Raw genomic sequence first — 21,767 nt, 5'->3', positions numbered from 1 at the left:
CCGGGCTCTGCGCCTGGTGCAAAAAATACGGGGGACAAAATGAGTAGGGGTCCCCCGTATTTTTTACACCAGCATCGGGCTCCACTAGCTGGACAGATAATGCCACAGCCGGGGGTCACTTTTATACAGCGCCTTGCGGCCGTGGCATTAAATATCCAACTAGTCACCCCTGGCCGGGGTACCCTGGGGGAGTGGGGACCCCTTCAATCAAGGCCCCCCCCCCCCCAGCCACCCAAGGGCCAGGGGTGAAGCCCGAGGCTGTCCCCCCCCCCATCCAAGGGCTGCGGATGGAAGGCTGATAGCCTTGAGAAAATGTAAAGAATATTGTTTTTTCCTGTAGTACTACAAGTAGCAGCAAGCCTCCCCCGCAAGCTGGTACTTGGAGAACCACAAGTACCAGCATGCGGGAGAAAAACGGGCCCGCTGGTACCTGTAGTACTACTGGAAAAAAAATACCCAAATAAAAACAGGAGACACACACCTTGAGAGTAAAACTTTATTACACACCTGCCGACACACACATACTTACCTATGTTGACCCGCCGACTGCCACGTCTCCTGATCCGACGATCCGGGGTACCCGTGAATCAAATTATACTCACCTCAATCCAGTGTCCAGATATAAATCCACGTACTTGGCAAAAAAACAAACCGCATTTACCCGAACCACGGACTGAAAGGGGTCCCATGTTTACACATCAGACCCCTTTCCCCGAATGCCGGGACACCACGTGACTGCTGTCACCGAGGTCCCTTCAGCCAATCAGCGAGCGCAACGTCCTGGCACTCTGCTGATTGGCTGGACGTCTGAGCTGTCAGACAGCGCCTCGCAAAGCCTCTCCATTATACTCAATGGTGGGAACTTTGCGTCAGCGGTGAGGTCACCCGCGGTCAGCGGCTGACCGCGGGTAACCCCTCCGCTGACGGCAAAGTTCCCACCATTGAAAGTAATGGAGGGAGCTGTGCGATGCGCTGTCTGAGGTCACACGCGCATACAGCCAATCAGGTGAGTGCAACGAAGTAGCGCTTCCTGATTGGCTGAAGGGACCTCGGTGACAGCAGTCACGTGGTGTCCCGGCATTCGGGGAAAGGGGTCTGATGTGTAAACATGGGACCCCTTTCAGTGCGTGGTCCGGGTAAATGCGGTTTGTTTTTTTGCCAAGTACGTGGATTTATATCTGGACACTGGATTGAGGTGAGTATAATTTGATTCACAGGTACCCCGGATCGTCGGATCAGGAGACGTGGCAGTCGGCGGGTCAACATAGGTAAGTATGTGTGTGTCGGCAGGTGTGTAATAAAGTTTTACTCTCAAGGTTTGTGTCTCCTGTTTTTATTTGGGTATTTTTTTTCCAGTAGTACTACAGGTACCAGCGGGCCCGTTTTTCTCCCGCATGCTGGTACTTGTGGTTCTCCAAGTACCAGCTTGCGGGGGAGGCTTGCTGGGACTTGTGGTACTACAGGAAAAAACAATATTCTTTACATTTTCTCAAGGCTATCAGCCTCCCATCCGCAGCCCTTGGATGGGGGGGGACAGCCTCGGGCTTCACCCCTGGCCCTTGGGTGGCTGGGGGGGGGGGGGGACCCCTTGATTGAAGGGGTCCCCACTCCCCCAGGGTACCCCGGCCAGGGGTGACTAGTTGGATATTTAATGCCACGGCCGCAGGGCGCTTTATAAAAGTGACCCCTGGCTGTGGCATTATCTGTCCAGCTAGTGGAGCCCGATGCTGGTGTAAAAAATAAGGGGGACCCCTACTCATTTTGTCCCCCCTATTTTTTGCACCAGCACCAGGCGCAGAGCCCGGTGCTGGTTTTAAAAATACGGGGGATCCCCTGTTCATTTTTCCCCCCGATTTTTAGAACCAGGACCAGCTTGAAGAGCCCGAGGCTGGTTATGCTTTGGAGGGGGGACCCCACGCCATTTTTTTCCGAGTTTTTTCCCGTTTTTACACGTTTTTAAAAAAACTGAACAAATCCGTCAAATCGGCCGTTTTTCGGCAGCAGGACTGTCGAATCCGTTTTTTATTGCATATGGTCAATTTCGGCACCCACTTGCCGAAATTAGCCTGTCGAATTGTGTCGAATTGAAAAACGGCCGATAATTTGCGGCGATTCGCCGCTAATTGCATATACCCCTTAATCCCCTGCTGTATTGTTCTCTGTATTGTATTGCAGCTGAGAACAATAGATGAAGGGTTTATGCTAATAAGTCATGTTGTGCCTAGGCGCAGAAAACTAGTCAAGATAACCGTGAACCCATCTGTATATGTACAATTAAAGGAATCAGTATGTCTATACTTAGAAAAAGGGAATGCACGGTCTATAATAAAAATATGTAAGATAAAAACACTATTAAAACAGATGTATAGCTGTAAAACAGATATAGGGTGTATTGGGAAGAGGGTTAACAAATTAATCACAGCAGAACTATTGATGAAAATACATAGCTTAGAAAAAAGATTGGAATTTCTCTGAAGAATAAGTAACTGTTCTATTACGATATCATGCAAAAAGGCTATTCTCCAATGGGATGGCGAGTCAGAAAATTAGCTCCATCCCGAGACTTCTTGACTTTTCCACACAAGCAGTTGGCCATGCAACAATCACTATCATAAGCCACCAAGTGGCTTATGATGTCTGTGTTCAAGACATAAGCTTAATAAGCTTTCACAATACTTCTACATGGAATAAAAACTTTATGGAGACACAGCAAAAAATCTAATTAAATGAAAAGTGAAAGTTATTGAAGGGTTACAAGACTCATATTGCTAAATTATATGGTGGACAATAATATGTACCTGTATGAAATAACATCACGATTTGATGCGCTATCATCTCCGCCGTTTTCATGCAGTTCTGCAACAACTTCCTTTTCCTAAGGCAGGGAAAGACGACTAGCATTAATAATTTGTATTTTTCTCACAGACTTTTGGGTACCTCAGTATATCTATAAAATATAATGGGCGGTTTCTACTTTTGAACAAGTTGCATTAAAAATTTATTTCCAGGTATATGAAGTGGTGCTTCTCTTTTGCCAAACTGTCCATCTACAAAATAATAGTGAGGTATTAAACTGGTCACAGTGTACCATATTATCAGGCCTGAAACGTACAGCATTCTTTAAAGCTGGAGAGATGTAATGACTCACATAGGTTAGCTCTGTAAGTGCAGGAAGTTGTTACATTATGTTTTAACCTGGTAAGGATGAAATTACAGGACATGAATAGTTAAGGTTTGCCCATTATGGAAATAAGATGTTAATGATATCGCAGGCAATATTTTCATGCTCAAACTGGCTAGATTAACCTAGCCCCTTCCATTTCACATAGACACACTGGGCAGAATTCAAATGTTATCACGCCCGCTGCTTTTTGGCGCCCAAACGGAGCTATTCAATTGTAGCTGCGAACAGAGGCGATGGCTGCCGGCGTCTGCATTTCCGCTCGCACGCACCACGGGTGACTAGCTGAAATATGCAAAAAGTGACCTGTTTGGACGCCTAAACGTCACTTTTCGCGATCGCGTCCAGCACTTTGGTTGGGTTTAGCTGCTTTACGCGGCTAAACTGGACCTCTTTGGGCCCGATCAGCGCGAAAGAGACACAATTGAATATCACCCTGCGAGCTCTCGTCACTTTAGACAGGAGATTGGGCGCAATCATCAACTGAATATCGGCCACTGTTGGCAGAGTCAAAATACTGTAGTTAATTAGTGTATATTCATGTATGCTGCAAGTTGGCCACCCCTGACCACTTTAATTTTGGTTGTTATTTTTCCCAATTTACAAGAATGAATACAATAACTGTTGTGACCCTTATCAAATGCAGTTTATACCATTACTATGAACTACATTTGCAATGTTCATCTGTTCTTGTACAAGGCAAAAGCTCAACTTACTGCAATTGTGATTTCAACAAAGGAGTCTTCAGAAGCACAGCTGCTGAGTTTGATCTGTAGCTCTGATATGATCCCAAGGAGATCAGCCTTTTCAGCCTGAAGACGTAGCAGCTGCGCCTTCAATTGCTTCATGTTTTCAGCTTCACTCTCAGAAGCAGAGCAGTCAGAAGTCTAAAAATCATAACATTTACAGACATCACAAGTAGTTCATGTGCGGAATGAAAAGATACATACACTCAAGTTGTGCTGTATATACTGGTAGCAGCACACAGTAACATCTCCCTCTTCACTAGTATATTGCCTTCATTATTCAAGCATGTTGTAACTACTCCTATTAGGACACAAAATTCTGACCTAAATTATTTCTCAGGTTACTGTCCCAGCTGTTAACTCCACTGCCTCTCCCAGTTTATTGAGAGGTTTGCATACACTTGCCTCACACTGCCAGTCAGGATTCCATGCCATCACTATTCAAACAAATGGTAACTGCTCCTATTATGACAAACTGTGACCCAAATTCACCATTAGAATGTAAATATTTATAATAAAATACTGAATGAAGCAAACAATCAAGATCTACAAGCACACATATTGCAGTAACTAAAATTATTGTAAGTACAAAATAAAATAAAACAATTTAAGTGATCTAGGCAATGTGTTTGAAAGGCATAAAATCCAACCCCAATTAAACAGCCATTGCAGCCCAACACTGTAGTCCTGATACAGCATGGAATGGAGAGCGGCCTTTGTCTGGGATACATTGAGAGTAAGGGACTAGCTGAAAGCTCCACCCCAGTGACATATTGAGATCTTAGGGACAGGCACCTGTGTGGACAGATTGGTTATTCTTTTTAAATGTTGGATTTCTTTTTTCAAAAGCTCATTCTCATTGGTTAACTCCAACAAACGTTGTTTTCCTTCAAAAGGCCCAGGATCAGGTGGTGCCTGTTCTTCTCTCTGTTTTTCTCTGTGTAAGAGTTCTTCAAGGCGCTCCTTCATTTCCTGATTCTTCTGCTTCATGGTTTCTAAATGTATAGAATAGTAAAAAGGGTTAATTGTAATTACATTTTAGATACCAAATACAAAATTTGAGAACACAAAAAAAAACACACATAGAAAAGTAGAATATGTAGGGCATTGTAAACCTACTTGCATTGTAACCTGCTTATGTTAAAAAGTTTCCTTTCTTGAAAATAACTTCAAGGGAAAGAGATAATTATCTCTAGTCCGTGTATAAAACTACAGTCACTTGTTTGCAACATGTGGTAGAAGTTTGAAATATATATGTACAAATGGAATGGCCATATTATCATGTAGCGTATGACTCATTTTGTGCTCTGAAAGTACTGTACTAATAAAGAAAATAAAGGGGTCACATATATTTCAAGCTATGGCCTACATCAAAATATTGGTATATTTATGAAAATAATTATACCCAAGTACTGTACAGCGCAGAGATGTGGTTTGGTGTTACCAAGAAAAGTGAAAGTTGCAATGTACACAGCAATGACATGTCACATACAGGGTTATTACTAAAGAAATAAAGTGTTTTAACGATTTATGATTAGGACACTCACCATACACCATTTTGTAGAGAAACTGTGGAAGTGTACAGCAATTTACAGTTGTTCGATGTGTGCACCTTGAGGCACACAGAAGATAACCCTGTAGTCAAATTCTTGCCAGACACACCTTAACATGTCTGCATTAACACTAGAAATAGCTGTTAAGATACATTGTTTCAGATCATCGAGGTTAACAGGAAGGGGAGAGATGAAGACCTTGTCCTTGACACAACCCCATTAGAAAAAAAATAACAGTCTGACAGATTGGGACTTCGTGGTGTCCCGCATAGGAGAGACATGTTGCCGTCTGTTGTGCGGACAATCCAGCTCTGTGGTAATGTTTTGCCAATGTAATTTCTAACTTCACGGTACCAGTGCTCCATCTTGTTGAGAAATTAAATTGTCTCTGTATTCGTGCAGTTGAGGCATCAATCAATTAATAAGTATATTGGGATAAAAAGTTCTGGTTACATTTTTATTTTATTATTTTGGAAAAAGAAGGGGCCATGCACAGAACACATTAACAATCCCAATTATGCTCCACTGTGGATCACGGATGTTTAGTTCCCCCATATGCAGAGCCAGCCCTAACCAATATGATGCCCTAGGCAAGATTTTGGCTGGTGCCCCCTAGCACCACCGCTGGTTCTGCCTCTGACCTTGCACGTCTTTCCCAGCACCATCACCCCTCACCCATAGCAGTCCTTGTACCCCCTATATTTTAAATAGGAACAGTTCGCACATTTGACGCACAGCCCAAAAAGGGGCATCTTCTTGCAATATTAATGCCCTTATACACATAGTGCCCCCTACACATTTGCTGCACATTATTAGTGCCCCTATACACATAATGACACACATACAGTAGTACCCTGTTACACATATGTTGCACATTATTAATTCATTTTTACATGACACACAATGCTTCTTACACATATTCTGAACACTACTGCACAACCAACCCACTCACATGCACACAGCACTCACACTTTCACTAACACTGTAACCTCTGCCTCTGCTTGGATACAGATGTGTCCTCACAAATCTTGCATCAATGCTAACGTTGGGCACCTTTTTTAATTAAAATGCATCTCATTTTGCATTGCTATGTGGCTAGGATGCACAAGCAGCTTCTGCTGATTAAACTGATATGCAGCATGCCTATATACTGTGTGAGACTGTGGCTGTATCTGCATATGAAATGCTACATACAGAATATAGGCATGCCGCATATCATTTTAATCAGCAGAAGCTGATGATGCCCCTAGGCATATCAAATGCCCTAGGCAATTGCCTAGTTTGCCTATGCCTATGGCCAGCTCTGCCCATATGCGAACATTCTGTTTGTTAATTTTCCCACTGGTGTGGAAGGTCGACTTGACGCTAAAATTAGACGCTCAATAAAACCCTCTTATTCACAAGGAATGCCCCCAGCGTTCCTGCACAGAAATCATGATGTCTGCATTTGCAGCCACTTCCACAAAATTTTCCAAACAGTTGGTTGTGGAATTTTTATCTTCAGACTCACCCTCGTTGAGTATTTCTTTGGGCTGCCTTGAATCACACTCCACTTGTTCATCAGATACAAGAAGTACATGGCTTTTACCTGCACACAAACATCCAGTTGTATCAAACTTCTTGTACCAATAGTAGATGGACTGCCTCAGGGGCGGATCCAGATAAAAATTAAAGGGGGGGCACCATGATAGGGGAACGGTAATAGTTATATTTACATGCACCTAAGGCAGGCGTGCTCCCAGATAAGGGGTGTGGTATCACAGGGGCGTGGCCTCACAGAATACGCCATCAGGTAATGATTTGCTGTAGGAGTCCATCCTGGTTTATTGCTAATGTTTCACCCTGATGAAAAGGCTGATTGGGCCTTGAAATGTTGGTGACCTGTTCCATTAGTTATGGGAGCCTGGAAGGCACCCCAGCACAACATTATTATAGTTTTTAGCTGGTGGTGGCAGGTGCAGCATACCTTGTTTTGGGCACTGCACTGAGACTCAGACTGCAGGACACGAACTGCCCATCTTTGATTAGCAGAAGCAGCCAGCTGGATCTCCAACAAGCAGCATAAGACATCTGCAGGACAGCTCTGTCACAAATCTTCTCAAAGCTGAGGCTGAGTGTGACTGCACCTAGCATGGTGGTAAAGGAAGTGGAGGAAGCACTGGGAAACTGTGCGGTGCAGTGAGGGCTGATGAAGCCTTTTGCGCCATCATAAGTAACAGTCTTACTCGATGCTGGCATCTGAACCCCGCACCTGGACTGGACTCTGGCCGGCTGGCAGTAGGGGAGGTAGGTTGCAGAGTGAGCACGGACTTGCTGTTAGAGCCGCGGCAGGTCCTAATGCTTGCCGGCTCTTTTATCAAATCTGACTGACGGAAATAGCAGTAGTGCTGCTGCTGTTCTCCTTTTGAAAAAAAAAAAAAGAAGAAGAAGTCAGAAATAACAGGGTGGGCACGGGCCCCAGTGCCCCCCTCCTCGCGGATCCGTATATAGACTGCCTAGTCTGTGGTAACTTCCCAAATTGCATAGTAAAATATTGATGCACAACTGCAACGGAACCACTTTTACTTTTGATTCAAGCACACAAAACTCCTGCTCCACAGCATTTGTGACCATCTTGCTTTACTCGTGTCACATGACGCGCTTCCGGTTGCTTACCCCATGGCCTTCCATAGTTAAAACTTCCACAGAGAGAATACTGTCTCAACAGTGCACTTTAATAAATGTGAAAATGAGAAAACACACATACTAAACCAATTATTTAGCACTGCAGGTGTCATCATTGTGTCTCTTTACACCAAGCCTCCAGTATTTGTAATAAACAAGTCTCCTAAGAAACGTATCTGGGGATATAGTCAAGTCTACAGCATTTATTGAGCATTTTTGCACCCTATATTGTCAGTAAATAGCAGATTTTGCCAACTCAACGTGGCTTGCAAAAATCTGCCTACCTCCAGCTGCAAATTACGGGTGTATGACAGGAGGTGTGGCTTTACTGTGACAACAAAAGATGGCCAAAAACACAGTACACAATTCATACACATTACAGTAAATTGCTGGAAACTGTAGATAAGTATCCAAGTCGCATGTCCGTAAAAAGTAAATTGAGCAAAAGGTTCACACTATTAAACATATCAGAAGCCTTCCACTTCCCAAACTGAGTAGGAACCATGCTTTAGATTTTAAAAAAACAAGGGTCCAGTACACTGTAATACTGCTATAAGATTGCAAGCGGCATCAGTAATACTATATTTACATAACTAGGGGTGTCTTAAGGTGGGTACACACTGTGCGATACGCTTCATGAGCGATACCGCACAGTGTGTTCCCTAACCTCCCAGGCCGCACGACATAGGGGGTAATTCCGAGTTGATCGCAGCAGGAACTTTGTTAGCAGTTGGGCAAAACCATGTGCACTGCAGGGGAGGCAGATATAACATGTGCAGAGAGAGTTAGATTTGGGTGGGGTGTGTTCAATCTGCAATCTAATTTGCAGTGTAAAAATAAAGCAGCCAGTATTTACCCTGCACAGAAATAAAATAACCCACCCAAATCTAACTCTCTCTGCACATGTTATATCTGCCTCCACTGCAGTGCACATGGTTTTGCCCAACTGCTAACAAAGTTCCTGCTGCGATCAACTCAGACTTACCCCCATAGTGCATACACACCGAGCGATAACCGCAAACGATATCGGTCAGTGACAACACGACGCAGCCGGCATGACATAGCCAAAATTGACCTGCATGTACGGTCGACAGAGGAGGTAATTAGCGACCCCTGGCAATGTGCATCAGCCGTCATTTGCGACACACACTGAGATATTTTAGTCAATCTCTCTCCGAAGGGGGAAAATGAGCGATATTGACTAAAATATCGTATAGTGTGTATGCACTTTTAGACAAATGCAGCGAATAAAACACAGCATTTATCACCATTAGCTCACAACTTACACTGGGGGGGGTCAATTATCCACAAGTGATCACACTACATACAGGTGCATTTACATTTGAGGGCCATCTTGGAATATATTTTGCATCAACATACCCTTATTGAGCTTTCTTAATATCCAAACCTAGGATTTATTAAAGTTGTTCCATGACTAGCCGGAGGCGTCTTTAGAGATGCTGGGCTGCCCCAGGAGACTAGTGAATGCACTGTCTGCTCCTCCTCTGTGACAGGAGCCAAGTGCTGCAGGAGAATGTCACACTGCAGCAGCCAGCTCCCGACACTGTGGTGGATCCGGCATTTTTGTGTCACCCCCACAAAACAGGTCAATAATATGCAAGTACTGTATAAACAAGAAAGTACTTCCAAAAACAAGAATTAAAAAAATGATGGTCACCTTTTAGTTTGTTGTTTTCTTCAAGCAGCTGTTTAATCTGATCCAACATGTCTGTATCATTTTTATTAGAAAGACTGGCTTGAGAGTCGCCTATGTGTCCATTCAGCTCTGTTTCAGAAGTCCGATTAAACCCTTGATTTGCCATCACTGCAAAAAAAAAAAAAGAAAAAAAAAAAAGAAGATTTTAAACCTACCGGTAAATCTTTTTCTCGTAGTCCGTAGAGGATGCTGGGGACTCCCTTATGGACCATGGGGATAGACGGGCTCCGCAGGAGACATGGGCACTTTAAGAAAGACTTTAGGTATGGGTGTGCACTGGCTCCTCCCTCTATGCCCCTCCTCCAGACCTCAGTTAGAGAAACTGTGCCCAGAGGAGACGGACAGTACGAGGAAAGGATTTTTGTTAATCTAAGGGTAAAGGTGCATACACACGGAGCGATATAACTGAGCGATTTTGACTATATAGTCAAAATCGCTCAGAAAGTTAGTGCAGATCGCTCCGTGTGTATACAGGCAGCGATAGCGATGCGCGTCCCCGCTAGGTCGCTATCGCTGGGAAAAATAGTCAGTGCAGGCAAGTCAATTTTGGCTATGTCGCTGCTAAAGTTAGTCAAAATCGCTATACTTTAAGAGGCCAGCGATTTTTCCCAGCGATAGCGATTTTGCAGGCGGCGGTGGTGCGGGCGGCGGCGGGTTGTGGCGGCGGTGCGGGCGGCGGCGGGTTGCGGTGGCGGTGTGGGCGACGGCGGGTTGCGGCGGCGGTGCGGGCGGCGTCGGGTTGCGGTGTGGACGGCAGTGGGTTGCGGTGGTGGTGTGGGCGGCGGCGGCGGGTTGCGGCAGCGGTGCGGGCGGGGGAAATTTACCTTTATCTTGCAGAGTTTGGCAGCGGAGCGGTACCAGTTTCAAAAATGGCGCCTCAGCGTCATTTTTGAAATTCAAGATGGCCGCCGCGAGCCAATCACGGCTCGCCGCGTCATCGCCCCACCCCCTCCCGCTGACTTATATAAGTCAGCGCGAGGCAGCGGCTTTCAGTCCGACGGCGGAGGAGGAGCGGAGAAGAGCTCCTGAATCCTGAAGACGCCGTGGAAGTCCTGGATGGGCGGCGGCTATGCAAAAGAGCTTAGCAGCCGCCGCCCACCAGGTGAAGACGCCGGAAGCCCTGGGAAGGCGGCGGCCATGCAAAAGAGCTTAAAGGCCGCCGCCCCCAGGTGAAGACCCAGTTTAATAAAGGATTTTTTAAAGAATGTGTTGTGTTTTTTTTTCAATATTTTCTTTACAGGTGGACTACAGGTGCCAGCGGGCCCTTTATGTCCGGGCATGCTGGCACTTGTGGTTCTCCAAGTGCCAGCATGCTGGGGCAGGCTTGCTGGGACCTGTAGGCCACCTGTAAAGAACAATATTACTATTGAAAGGCTATCAGCCCCCCCATCCGCAGCCCATTGGATGGGGGGGGACAGCCTCGGGCTTCACCCCCCTGGCCCTTGGGTGGCTGGGGGGGGGGACCCCCTTGATTTAAGGGGTCCTCACTCCTCCAGTGTACCCCGGCCAGGGGTGACTAGTTGGGGGGGTAATGGCACGGCCGCAGGGACCAATATAAAAGTGTCCCCCGGCTGTGGCATTATCTCCCTGGCTAGTGGAGCCCGATGCTGGTTTTAAAAATACGGGGGACCCCTATGTCTTTTGTCCCCCGTATTTTTTAAACCAGGACCGGACGCAGAGCCCGGTGCTGGTTGTCCAAATATGGGGGAACCCTACTCATTTTTTCCTCTGTATTTTAACAACCAGGACTGGCTCAAAGAGCCCGAGGCTGGTTTTACATAGGAGGGGGGACCCCACGCAAATTTTTTTTTTTTACTTTTAGCTATTTAAATACCAGCCACCCTGTAAAATCGTCCTATATATGACACTCATCCCCTTATTTAAATGAGATAGTCAAAATCTCCCATAGCCAAAATCTCTTGCATAGTTAGACAAAATCTCTGGTAAAGTTAGTCAAAATCTCCTACTGCCAGTTCAAGGGAAAAGTTAGTCAAAATCTCTCATAGTCAAAATCTCTCCGTGTGTATGCACCTTTAGATTCATACCAGCCCACACCATTCACACCGTATAACTTGTGATAAACTAACCAGTTAACAGTATGAAAAAACAACATAGCATCAGTCGGAGACCGATGAAAACTATAACATAACCCTTATGTAAGCAAAACTATATACAAGTCTTGCAGAAGTAGTCCGCACTTGGGACGGGCGCCCAGCATCCTGTACGGACTACGAGAAAAAGATTTACCAGTAGGTTTAAAATCTTATTTTCTCTTACGTCCTAGAGGATGCTGGGGACTCCATAAGGACCATGGGGATTATACCAAAGCTCCCAAACGGGCGGGAGAGTGCGGATGACTCTGCAGCACCGATTGAGCAAACAGGAGGTCCTCCTCAGCCAGGGTATCAAACTTATAGAACTTTGCAAAGGTGTTTGAACCCGACCAAGTAGCAGCTCGGCACAGCTGTAGTGCCGAGACCCCTCGGGCAGCCGCCCAAGACGAGCCCACCTTCCTAGTGGAATGGGCCTTGACCGATTCTGGTAACGGCAATCCAGCCGTTGCATGTACCTGCTGAATCGTGTTACAGATCCAGCGAGCAATAGTCTGCTTTGAAGCAGGAGCGCCAACCTTGTTGGCTGCATATAGGACAAACAGTGCTTCTGTTTTTCTGACTCTAGCCGTTCTGGCCACGTAAATTTTCAAAGCCCTGACCACATCAAGGGACTCCTCCAAGTCTCGTGTAGCCACAGGCACCACAATAGGTTGGTTCATATGAAAAGATGACACCACCTTAGGCAAAAATTGAGGACGGGTCCGCAATTCCGCTCTATCCATATGGAAAACTAGATAGGGGCTTTTATGAGACAAAGCCGCCAATTCCAACACTCGCCTAGCCGAATCCAAGGCTAATAACATGACCACTTTCCAAGTGAGATATTTTAACTCTAACGTTTGAAGTGGTTCAAACCATGGTGACTTAAGGAAACTCAACACCACGTTAAGGTCCCAAGGCGCCACCGGAGGTACAAAAGGAGGCTGAATATGCAGCACTTCCTTCACAAAAGTCTGTACTTCTGGGAGAGAAGCCAATTCTTTTTTAAAGAAAATGGATAAGGCCGAAATCTGAACCTTAATGGAGCCTAATTTTAGGCCCAAATTCACTCCAGTCTGTAGGAAGTGAAGGAAACGGCCCAGATGGAATTATTCTGTAGGAGCATTCTTGGCCTCACACCAAGAAACATATTTTCGCCATATACGGTGATAATGTTTAGCTGTCACGTCCTTCCTAGCCTTTATCCGAGTAGGAATGACCTCATCCGGAATGCCCTTTTCCGCTAGGATCCGGCGTTCAACCGCCATGCCATCAAACGCAGCCGCGGTAAGTCTTGGAACAGACAGGGCCCCTGTTGCAATAGGTCCTGTCTTAGAGGAAGAGGCCACGGATCTTCTGTGAGCATCTCCTGCAGATCCGGATACCAGGCCCTTCGTGGACAATCTGGAACAATGAGAATTGTCTGTACTCCTCTTTTTCTTATTATTCTCAACACCTTTGGGATGAGAGGAAGAGGAGGAAACACATAGACCGACTGGAACACCCACGGTGTCACTAGGGCGTCCACAGCTACCGCCTGAGGGTCTCTTGACCTGGCGCAATACCTCTGCAGCTTTTTGTTGAGGCGGGACGCCATCATGTCTATCTGGGGCAGTCCCCACTGACTTGCAATCTGTGCAAAGACTTCCTGATGAATTCCCCACTCTCCTGGATGCAGGTCGTGTCTGCTGAGGAAGTCTGCTTCCCAGTTGTCCACTCCCGGAATGAACACTGCTGACAGTGCGCTTACATGATTTTCCGCCCAGCGAAGAATCCTGGTGGCTTCCGCCATTGCCACTCTGCTCCTTGTGCCTCCCTGGCGGTTTACATGAGCCACTGCGGTGATGTTGTCTGACTGGATCAGAACTGGTAAGTCGCGAAGCAAGGTCTCCGCTTGACGAAGGGCGTTTTATATGGCCCTCAGCTCCAGGACGTTGATGTGAAGACAAGTTTCTTGACTTGACCAAAGACCCTGGAAGTTTCTTCCTTGTGTGACTGCTCCCCAACCTCGGAGGCTCGCGTCCGTGGTCACCAGAACCCAGTCCTGAATGCCGAACCTGCGGCCCTCTAGAAGGTGAGCACTCTGCAGCCACCACAGGAGAGATACCCTGGCCCTGGGGGACAGTGTAATCAACCGATGAATCTGTAGATGTGACCCGGACCACTTGTCCAGTAGGTCCCATTGGAAGGTCCTCGCATGGAACCTGCCGAACGGAATGGCCTCGTAAGATGCCACCATCTTTCCCAGGACTCGAGTGCAGTGATGCACTGACACCTGTTTTGGTTTCAATAGGTTCTTGACCAGAGTCATGAGTTCTTGAGCCTTTTCCGTTGGAAGATAAACCCTTTTCTGGTCCGTATCCAGAATCATGCCCAAGAAGGTCAGACGAGTCGTAGGAACCAGCTGCGACTTCGGGATATTGAGAATCCAGCCGTGTTGCTCTCAGTGAAAGTGACACGCTGCTCAGCAACTGCTCTCTTGATCTCGCTTTTATGAGGAGATCGTCCAAGTACGGGATAATTGTGACCCCTTGCTTGCGCAGGAGCACCATCATTTCCGCCATTACCTTGGTGAAAATCCTCGGGGCCGTGGAAAGCCCAAACGGCAACGTCTGAAATTGGTAATGACAATCCTGTACCGCAAATCTCAGGTACGCCTGATGAGGTGGATATATTGGAACATCCTTTATGTCTAGGGATACCATAAAATCCCCCCCTTCCAGGCTGGCGATGACCGCTCTGAGTGATTCCATCTTGAACCTTTTCAAGTATAGGTTCAGGGATTTTAAATTTATAATGGGTCTGACCGAACCGTCCGGTTTCGGGACTACAAACAGGGTTGAGTAATATCCCCTCCCTTGTTGCAGTAGGGGAACCTTGACCACCACCTGTTGAAGATACAATTTGTGGATTGCATTTAACACTAACTCCCTTTCTGAGGGAGAAGCTGGCAGAGCCGATTTGAAAAACCGGCGAGGAGGCACCTCTTCGAATTCCAGCTTGTAACCCTGAGAAACAATTTCTACTGCCCCGGGATCCACCTGTGAGTGAACCCAGATGTGGCTGAAAAGTCGAAGACGTGCCCCCACTGGGGCGGACTCCCGTATCGGAGCCCCAGCGTCATGCGGTGGATTTTGTAGAGGCCGGGGAGGACTTCGGTTCCTGGGAACTAGCTGTGTTGTGCAGCTTCTTTCCTCTGCCCTTACCTCTGGCAAGAAAGGACGCACCTCGTACTTTGTTTCTCTGCGACCGAAAGGACTGCATCTGATAATGTGGCACTTTCTTAGGCTGTGAGGGAATATAAGGCAAAAAATTGGATTTACAAGCTGTAGCTGTGGAGACCAGGTCCGAGAGACCTTCTCCAAACAATTCCTCACCCTTGTAAGGTAAAACCTCCATATGCCTTTTTGAGTCGGCATCACCTGTCCATTGCCGGGTCCATATGACTCGTCTAGCAGAAATCGACATAGCGTTGATTCTAGAACCCAATAGACCAATGTCTCTTTGAGCATCTCTCATATATAAGACAGCATCTTTTATATGTCCTAGGATCAATAAGATGGTATCCTTATCCAGGGTTACAATTTCCGCTGATAAGGTATCCGTCCATGCTGCTACAGCGCTACACACCCAGGCCGACGCAATAGCCGGTCTGAGTAAGGTACCCGAATGCGTGTAAATGGACTTCAAGGTAACCTCCTGCTTGCGATCAGCAGGATCCCTGAGGGTAGCCGTATCCTGGGATGGCAGCGCTACCTTCTTGGATAAGCGTGTCAACGCTTTGTCCACCCTAGGGGAGGATTCTCACTGTATCCTGTCCTTTGGCGGGAAAGGATACGCCATAAGAATCCTTATGGGAATCTGCAGTTTTTTGTCTGGAGATTCCCAAGCTTTTTCACATAACTCGTTCAGCTCATGTGAGGGAGGAAAGGTTACTTCAGGTTTCTTTTCCTTTTACATGTGTACCCTCGTGTCAGGGACAGGGGCTTCCTCTGTGATTTGCAAAACATCTTTTATTGCAATAATCATATATCGAATACATTTAGCCAATTTTGGCTGTAACTTTGCATCATCGTAGTCGACACTGGAGTCAGAATCCGTGTCGGTATCCGTGTCTACTATTTGGGATAGTGGGCGCTTTTGGGACCCCGAAGGTCCCTGCGACAGAGACAGACATGGGTTGCTTCCCTGGCTGTTCCCTAGCTTCCGCTTTGTCTAATCATTAGTGCAATAAATTTACATTAGCACTTAAAACATTCCACATATCCATCCAGTCAGGTGTCGGCGTTGTCGACAGAGACACCACATTCATTTTCTCCTCCTCCCCCGAAAAGCCTTCTACCTCAGACATGTCGACACACGCGTACCGACATACCACACACTCAGGGAATCCTGTTATCTGAAGACAGTTCCCCCACAAGGCCCTTTGGAGAGACAGAGAGAGAGTATGCCAGCACACACCCAGCGCTATATGACCCAGGAAAAAACACAATATGTTTTATATAGCGCTGTAATCTGTATATTGCGCCAAATATGTACCCCCCCTTCTTTAAAACCCTCTTTCACCGTGGATAAGCAGGGGAGAGTCCGGGGAGCTTCCTCTCAGCGCTGTGCTGTGGAGAAAATGGCGCTGCTGAGTGCTGAGGAAGAAGCCCCGCCCCCTCAGCAGCGGGCTTCTGTCCCGCTCAAATATGTAAAAAACCTGGCTGGGGCTCTTTATATACACAGTGCCCAGCTGTATATATATACTTTTGCCAGAAAATGAGGTTTATTGCTGCCCAGGGCGCCCCCCCTGCGCCCTGCTCCCTTACAGTGTCTGCCTGTGTGTGCTGTGTGGGAGCAATGGCGCACAGCTTTACTGCTGTGCGTTACCTCAATGAAGATCTGAAGTCTTCTGCCGCCTCTGAAGTATTCTTACTTCTCATACTCACCCGGCTTCTATCTTCCGGCTTTCCGAGGAGGACGGCGGCGCGGCTCTGTGACGGACGGCGAGGGTGAGACCTGCGTACCGATCCCTCTGGAGCTAATGGTGTCCAGTAGCCTAAGAAGCAGAGCCTTGAAACTCACAGAAGTATGTCTGCTTCTCTCTCCTCAGTCCCACGATGCAGGGAGTCTGCTGCCAGCAGGCTCCCTGAAAATAAAAAACCCAACAAAATACTTTCTTTCAGGAAACTCAGGAGAGCTCCCTGTAATGCACCCAGTCTCCTCTGGGCACAGTAGTAAACCGAGGTCTGGAGGAGGGGCATAGAGGGAGGAGCCAGTGCACACCCATACCTAAAGTCTTTCTTAAAGTGCCCATGTCTCCTACGGAGCCCGTCTATCCCCATGGTCCTTACGGAGTCGCCAGCATCCTCTAGGACGTAAGAGAAACAGGAAATAACACCAAATATAAAGAAATCTATTCAATTCTGATTTAATACACACACAGTCTAATAGTCCCTACACATTAAGGGGGTAATCAAGTTTGTTAGCAAACCAAAAAGCACACTAATTGGCAAAACCATGTGCACTGCAGGTGGGTCAGATGAAACATGTGCAGAGAGATTTAGATTTGGGTGGCTTATATTGTTTCTGTGCAGGGTAAATACTGGCTGCTTTATTTCTACACTGCAATTTAGATATCTGTTTGAACACACCCAAATGTAAATCATTCTGCACGTTACATCCGCTCCACCTGCAGTGCAACATGGTTTTGCCCATTAGTGTTTTCTCTGACGTCCTAGTGGATGCTGGGAACTCCGTAAGGACCATGGGGAATAGCGGCTCCGCAGGAGACTGGGCAGAAAAAGAAAGCTTTAGGACTACCTGGTGTGCACTGGCTCCTCCCCCTATGACCCTCCTCCAAGCCTCAGTTAGATTTTTGTGCCCGACCGAGCAGGGTGCAATCTAGGGGGCTCTCCTGAGCTTCTTAGATAAAAGTTAGTTTTAGGTTTTTTATTTTCAGTGAGACCTGCTGGCAACAGGCTCACTGCATCGAGGGACTAAGGGGAGAAGAAGCGAACCTGCCTGCTTGCAGCCAGCTTGGGCTTCTTAGGCTACTGGACACCATTAGCTCCAGAGGGATCGAACACAGGCCCAGCCTCGGAGTCCGGTCCCAGAGCCGCGCCGCCGGCCCTCTTACAGAGCCAGAAGCAAGAAGAGATCTGGAAAATCGGCGGCAGAAGACATCAGTCTTCATCAAGGTAGCGCACAGCACTGCAGCTGTGCGCCATTGCTCCTCATGCACACCTCACACTGCGGTCACTGATGGGTGCAGGGCGCTGAGGGGGGGGGGGCGCCCTGAGCAGCAATATTAACACCTTGGCTGGCAAAAATACATCACATATAACCCCCAGGGCTATATGGATGTACATTAACCCCTGCCAGAATCCATAAAAATGCGGGAGAAAAGTCCGCGAAAAAGGGGCGGAGCTATCTCCTTCAGCACACTGGCGCCATTTTTCCCTCACAGCTCCGTTGGAGGGAAGCTCCCTGGCTCTCCCCTGCAGTTAATACACTACAGAAAGGGTTAAAAAGAGAGAGGGGGGGCACAATTTAGGCGCAGTATACAGCTATAAGGGAAAACACTTTTTTATAGGTGCTATCCCTGTGATATATAGCGCCCTGGTGTGTGCTGGCATACTCTCCCTCTGTCTCCCCAAAGGGCTTTGTGGGGTCCTGTCCTCTATCAGAGCATTCCCTGTGTGTGTGCTGTGTGTCGGTACGGCTGTGTCGACAGGTATGTGGAGGATAATGAGGTAGAGGCGGAGCGAATGCCTGTAAATATGTCGTCACCCCCTGCGGGGTCGACACCGGTGTGGTTAAACTCCTTACATAAAAGGTCGACGACACAGAACAGCCGGCTACTCAGCTTGTGCCTGTTCCAGCGTCTCAAATGTCATGGGGGGCTCTAAAATCGCCCGCTACCTCAGATAACAGACACAGATGTCGACACGGATACTGACTCCAGTGTCGACATCGATGAGACTGGTGTACCCTCCCAATAGGTCCACCCGTTACAGGATTGAGGCAATGAAAAATTTATTACACATTTATGATTATACCCCAGGTACCACATAAAAGGGTATTGTGTTTGGTGAGAGAAAACTATTAGTAGTTTTTCCTGCATCTGAGAAATTAAATGAGGTGTGTGAGGAAGAGTTGTCTTCCCCCGGTAAGAAATTGATAATTTCTAAAACGGTTCTTGGCAGCGTACCCTTTCCCGCCAGAGGATAGGTCACGCGGGGAAACACCCCATAGGGTAGATACAGCGCTTACACGCTTATCAGAAAAGGTGGCACTACCGTCTCCGGATACGGCCGCCCTGAAGGAACCTGCTGATAGAAAGCAGGTTACCCTATAAGATATAGTCACACACTAGGGCATTATATTGCGACCAGCCGTTGCTTCGGCATGGATGTGCAGTGCTCCCGCTGCGTGGTCAGATTCCCTGTCGGAAAATAACTATGGATAGGGACAATATTTTGCTGAAAATAGAGCATATAAAAGACGTGGTCTTATACATGCATGATGCACAGATATTTGCCGGCTGGCATCAAAAATAAGCGCTAGGTCCATTGCCGCCAGACGGGGGTTATGGACTTGGCAATGGTCAGGCGATGCAGACTCGAATCGGCACATGGAAGTTGCCCTATAAGGGGGTAAAACTGTTTGGGGATGGTTTTTCAGACCTCGTTTCCACAGCTACTGCTGGGAAATCGAATTTTTTGCCACAGGCTACCCCACAACAAAAGAAAGCACCGTATCATCAAGTACAGTCCTTTCGGCCCCAGAAAAGCAAGAGGGCTAGAGGCTCATCCTTTCTGCCGAGAGGCAAAAGGTAGAGGAAAAAGCGGCAACACACAGCTAGTTCCCAAGAGCAGAAGTCCTCCCTGCGTCCGGTAGGTCCACAGCATGGTGCTGGGGCTGCTCAGGCGGACCCGGGTACGGTGGGGGCCCGTCTCAGATATTTCAGCGGACAGTGGGCTCTCTCACATGGATCCCTGGGTCCTTCAAGTAGTATCTCAGGGGTACAGGCTGGAGTTCGAGACGTTCTTCCCCCCGCCGTTTCCTAAAATCTGCCTTACCGGCACCTCCCTCTGCCAGGGAGACGGTGTTGGTGGATATTCAACACTATAATCACAACAAGTGATTGTCAAGGTGCCCCTCCTTCAGCAAGGAAGGGGTTACTATTCCACAGTGGTTGTGGTACCGAAACGGTTCGGTGAGACCCATCTTGAAATTAAAATACTTGAACTTTTATATCAGAAGATTCAAGTTCAAGATGGAATCGCTCAGGGCGGTTATTACGAGCCTGGACGAGGGGGATTACAGGGTCTCCCTGGACATCAAGGATGCGTACCTGCATGTCCCCATTTACCCTCCTCACCAGGGGTACCTCAGATATGTGGTACAGGACTGTCACTATCAGTTCCAGACGCGGCCGTTGGAGTTGTCCACGGCACCGAAGGTCTTTACCTAGGTAATGGCCGAAGTGATGATACTCCTTCGCAAGAAGGAAGTTTTTATTATTCCGTACTTGGACGATCTCCTGATAAAGGTGAGGTCCAAAGAACAGTTGGTAGTGGGGGTAGCACTCTCTCGGGAAGTGCTACAACAGCACGACTGGATTCTCAATATTCCAAAGTCACAGCTGGTCCCGACGACACGTCTTCTGTTCCTGGGAATGTTTCTGAACGCATACCAGAAAAGAGTGTTCCTTCCAGTGGAAAAAGCCGAGGAGTTGTCATCTCTAGTCAGAGACATCCTAAAACCAGGACAGGTGTCGGTACATCAATGCAGGGGCTGGGGTGCAATCACACAGGGAAGAAATTTCCAAGGAGATTTCGCTTCACATAAATATTCTGCAGCTAAGGGCCATTTACAATGCCCTAAGCCAAGCAAGGCCCCTGCTTCAGAACCAGCCGGTACTGATCCAATCAGACGACATCACGGCGGTCGCCCATGTAAACAGACAGGGCGGCACAAGAAGCAGGATGGCGATGGCAGAAGCCACAAGGATTCTCTGATGGGCGACCTACACCCAGGAGAATGGGGACTTCATCCAGAAGTTTTCCAAATGCGGGTAAACCGTTGGGAATGACCACGGGTGGACATGATGGCGTCCCGCCTCAACAAGAAGTTGAAAAGATATTGCGCCAGGTCAAGGGACACTCAGGCGATTGCTGGGGACGCTCTAGTGACACCGTGGGTGTACCAGTCGGTTTATGTGTCTCCTCCTCTACCTCTCAGACCCAAGGTACTGAGAATAATAAGAAGGCGAGGAGTGAAAACCATACTCGGGGTTCCGGATTGGCCATGAAGAGCTTGGTACCCGGAACTTCAAGAGATGCTGGCAGAGGACCCTTGGCTTCTGCCGCTCAGACAAGACCTGCTGCAGCAGGGACCCTGTCTGTTCCAAGACTTACCGCGGCTGCGTTTGACGGCATGGCGGTAGAACACCAGATCCTAAAGGAAAAGGGTATTCCGAAGGAAGTCATCCCTACCCTGATCATAGCCAGGAAGGATGTCACCGCAAGACATTATCGCCGCGTTTGGCGAAAATTTGTTGCTTGGTGGGAGGCCATGAAGGCCCCGACGGAGGAATTTCAACTATGTTGATTCCTGCACTTCCTGCATGCAGGGGTGACGTTTGGGCCTCAAATTGGGGTCCATCAAGGTCCAGATTTCGGCTCTGTCGATTTTCTTCCAGAAAGAACTGGCTTCACTGCCTGAAGTTCAGACTTTGGTTAAAGGAGTACTACATATTCAGCCTCCTTTTGTGCCTCCTGTGGCACTTTTTGGATCTCAACGTGGTGTTGGATTTCCTAAAGT

The 21,767-nt window shown here is 47.6% G+C and overlaps 1 protein-coding gene across 2 annotated transcripts in view; it reads right to left on the bottom strand.

The window, feature by feature from the left end:
- Positions 1 to 21,767, bottom strand: part of OPTN (optineurin) — a 139,549-nt gene that overhangs the window by 99,372 nt on the left and 18,410 nt on the right. Inside the window, exons 2-5 of one of the 2 annotated variants that reach the window (XM_063926887.1) lie at positions 9,823 to 9,969; positions 4,723 to 4,922; positions 3,898 to 4,068; positions 2,799 to 2,875 (exon numbers count right to left, since the gene is read on the bottom strand). In XM_063926887.1, the coding sequence (XP_063782957.1) occupies positions 2,799 to 2,875; positions 3,898 to 4,068; positions 4,723 to 4,922; positions 9,823 to 9,967 (593 nt within the window). In that variant the 5' untranslated portion in view covers positions 9,968 to 9,969. The remainder of the gene's footprint in view (positions 1 to 2,798; positions 2,876 to 3,897; positions 4,069 to 4,722; positions 4,923 to 9,822; positions 9,970 to 21,767) is intronic. The other variant, XM_063926888.1, reaches the window with a different exon arrangement.

This window comes from Pseudophryne corroboree, chromosome 6, assembly GCF_028390025.1.
Source record: "Pseudophryne corroboree isolate aPseCor3 chromosome 6, aPseCor3.hap2, whole genome shotgun sequence".
Lineage (NCBI taxonomy): Eukaryota > Metazoa > Chordata > Amphibia > Anura > Myobatrachidae > Pseudophryne > Pseudophryne corroboree.
This window is presented reverse-complemented; position numbering and strand designations above follow the sequence as displayed.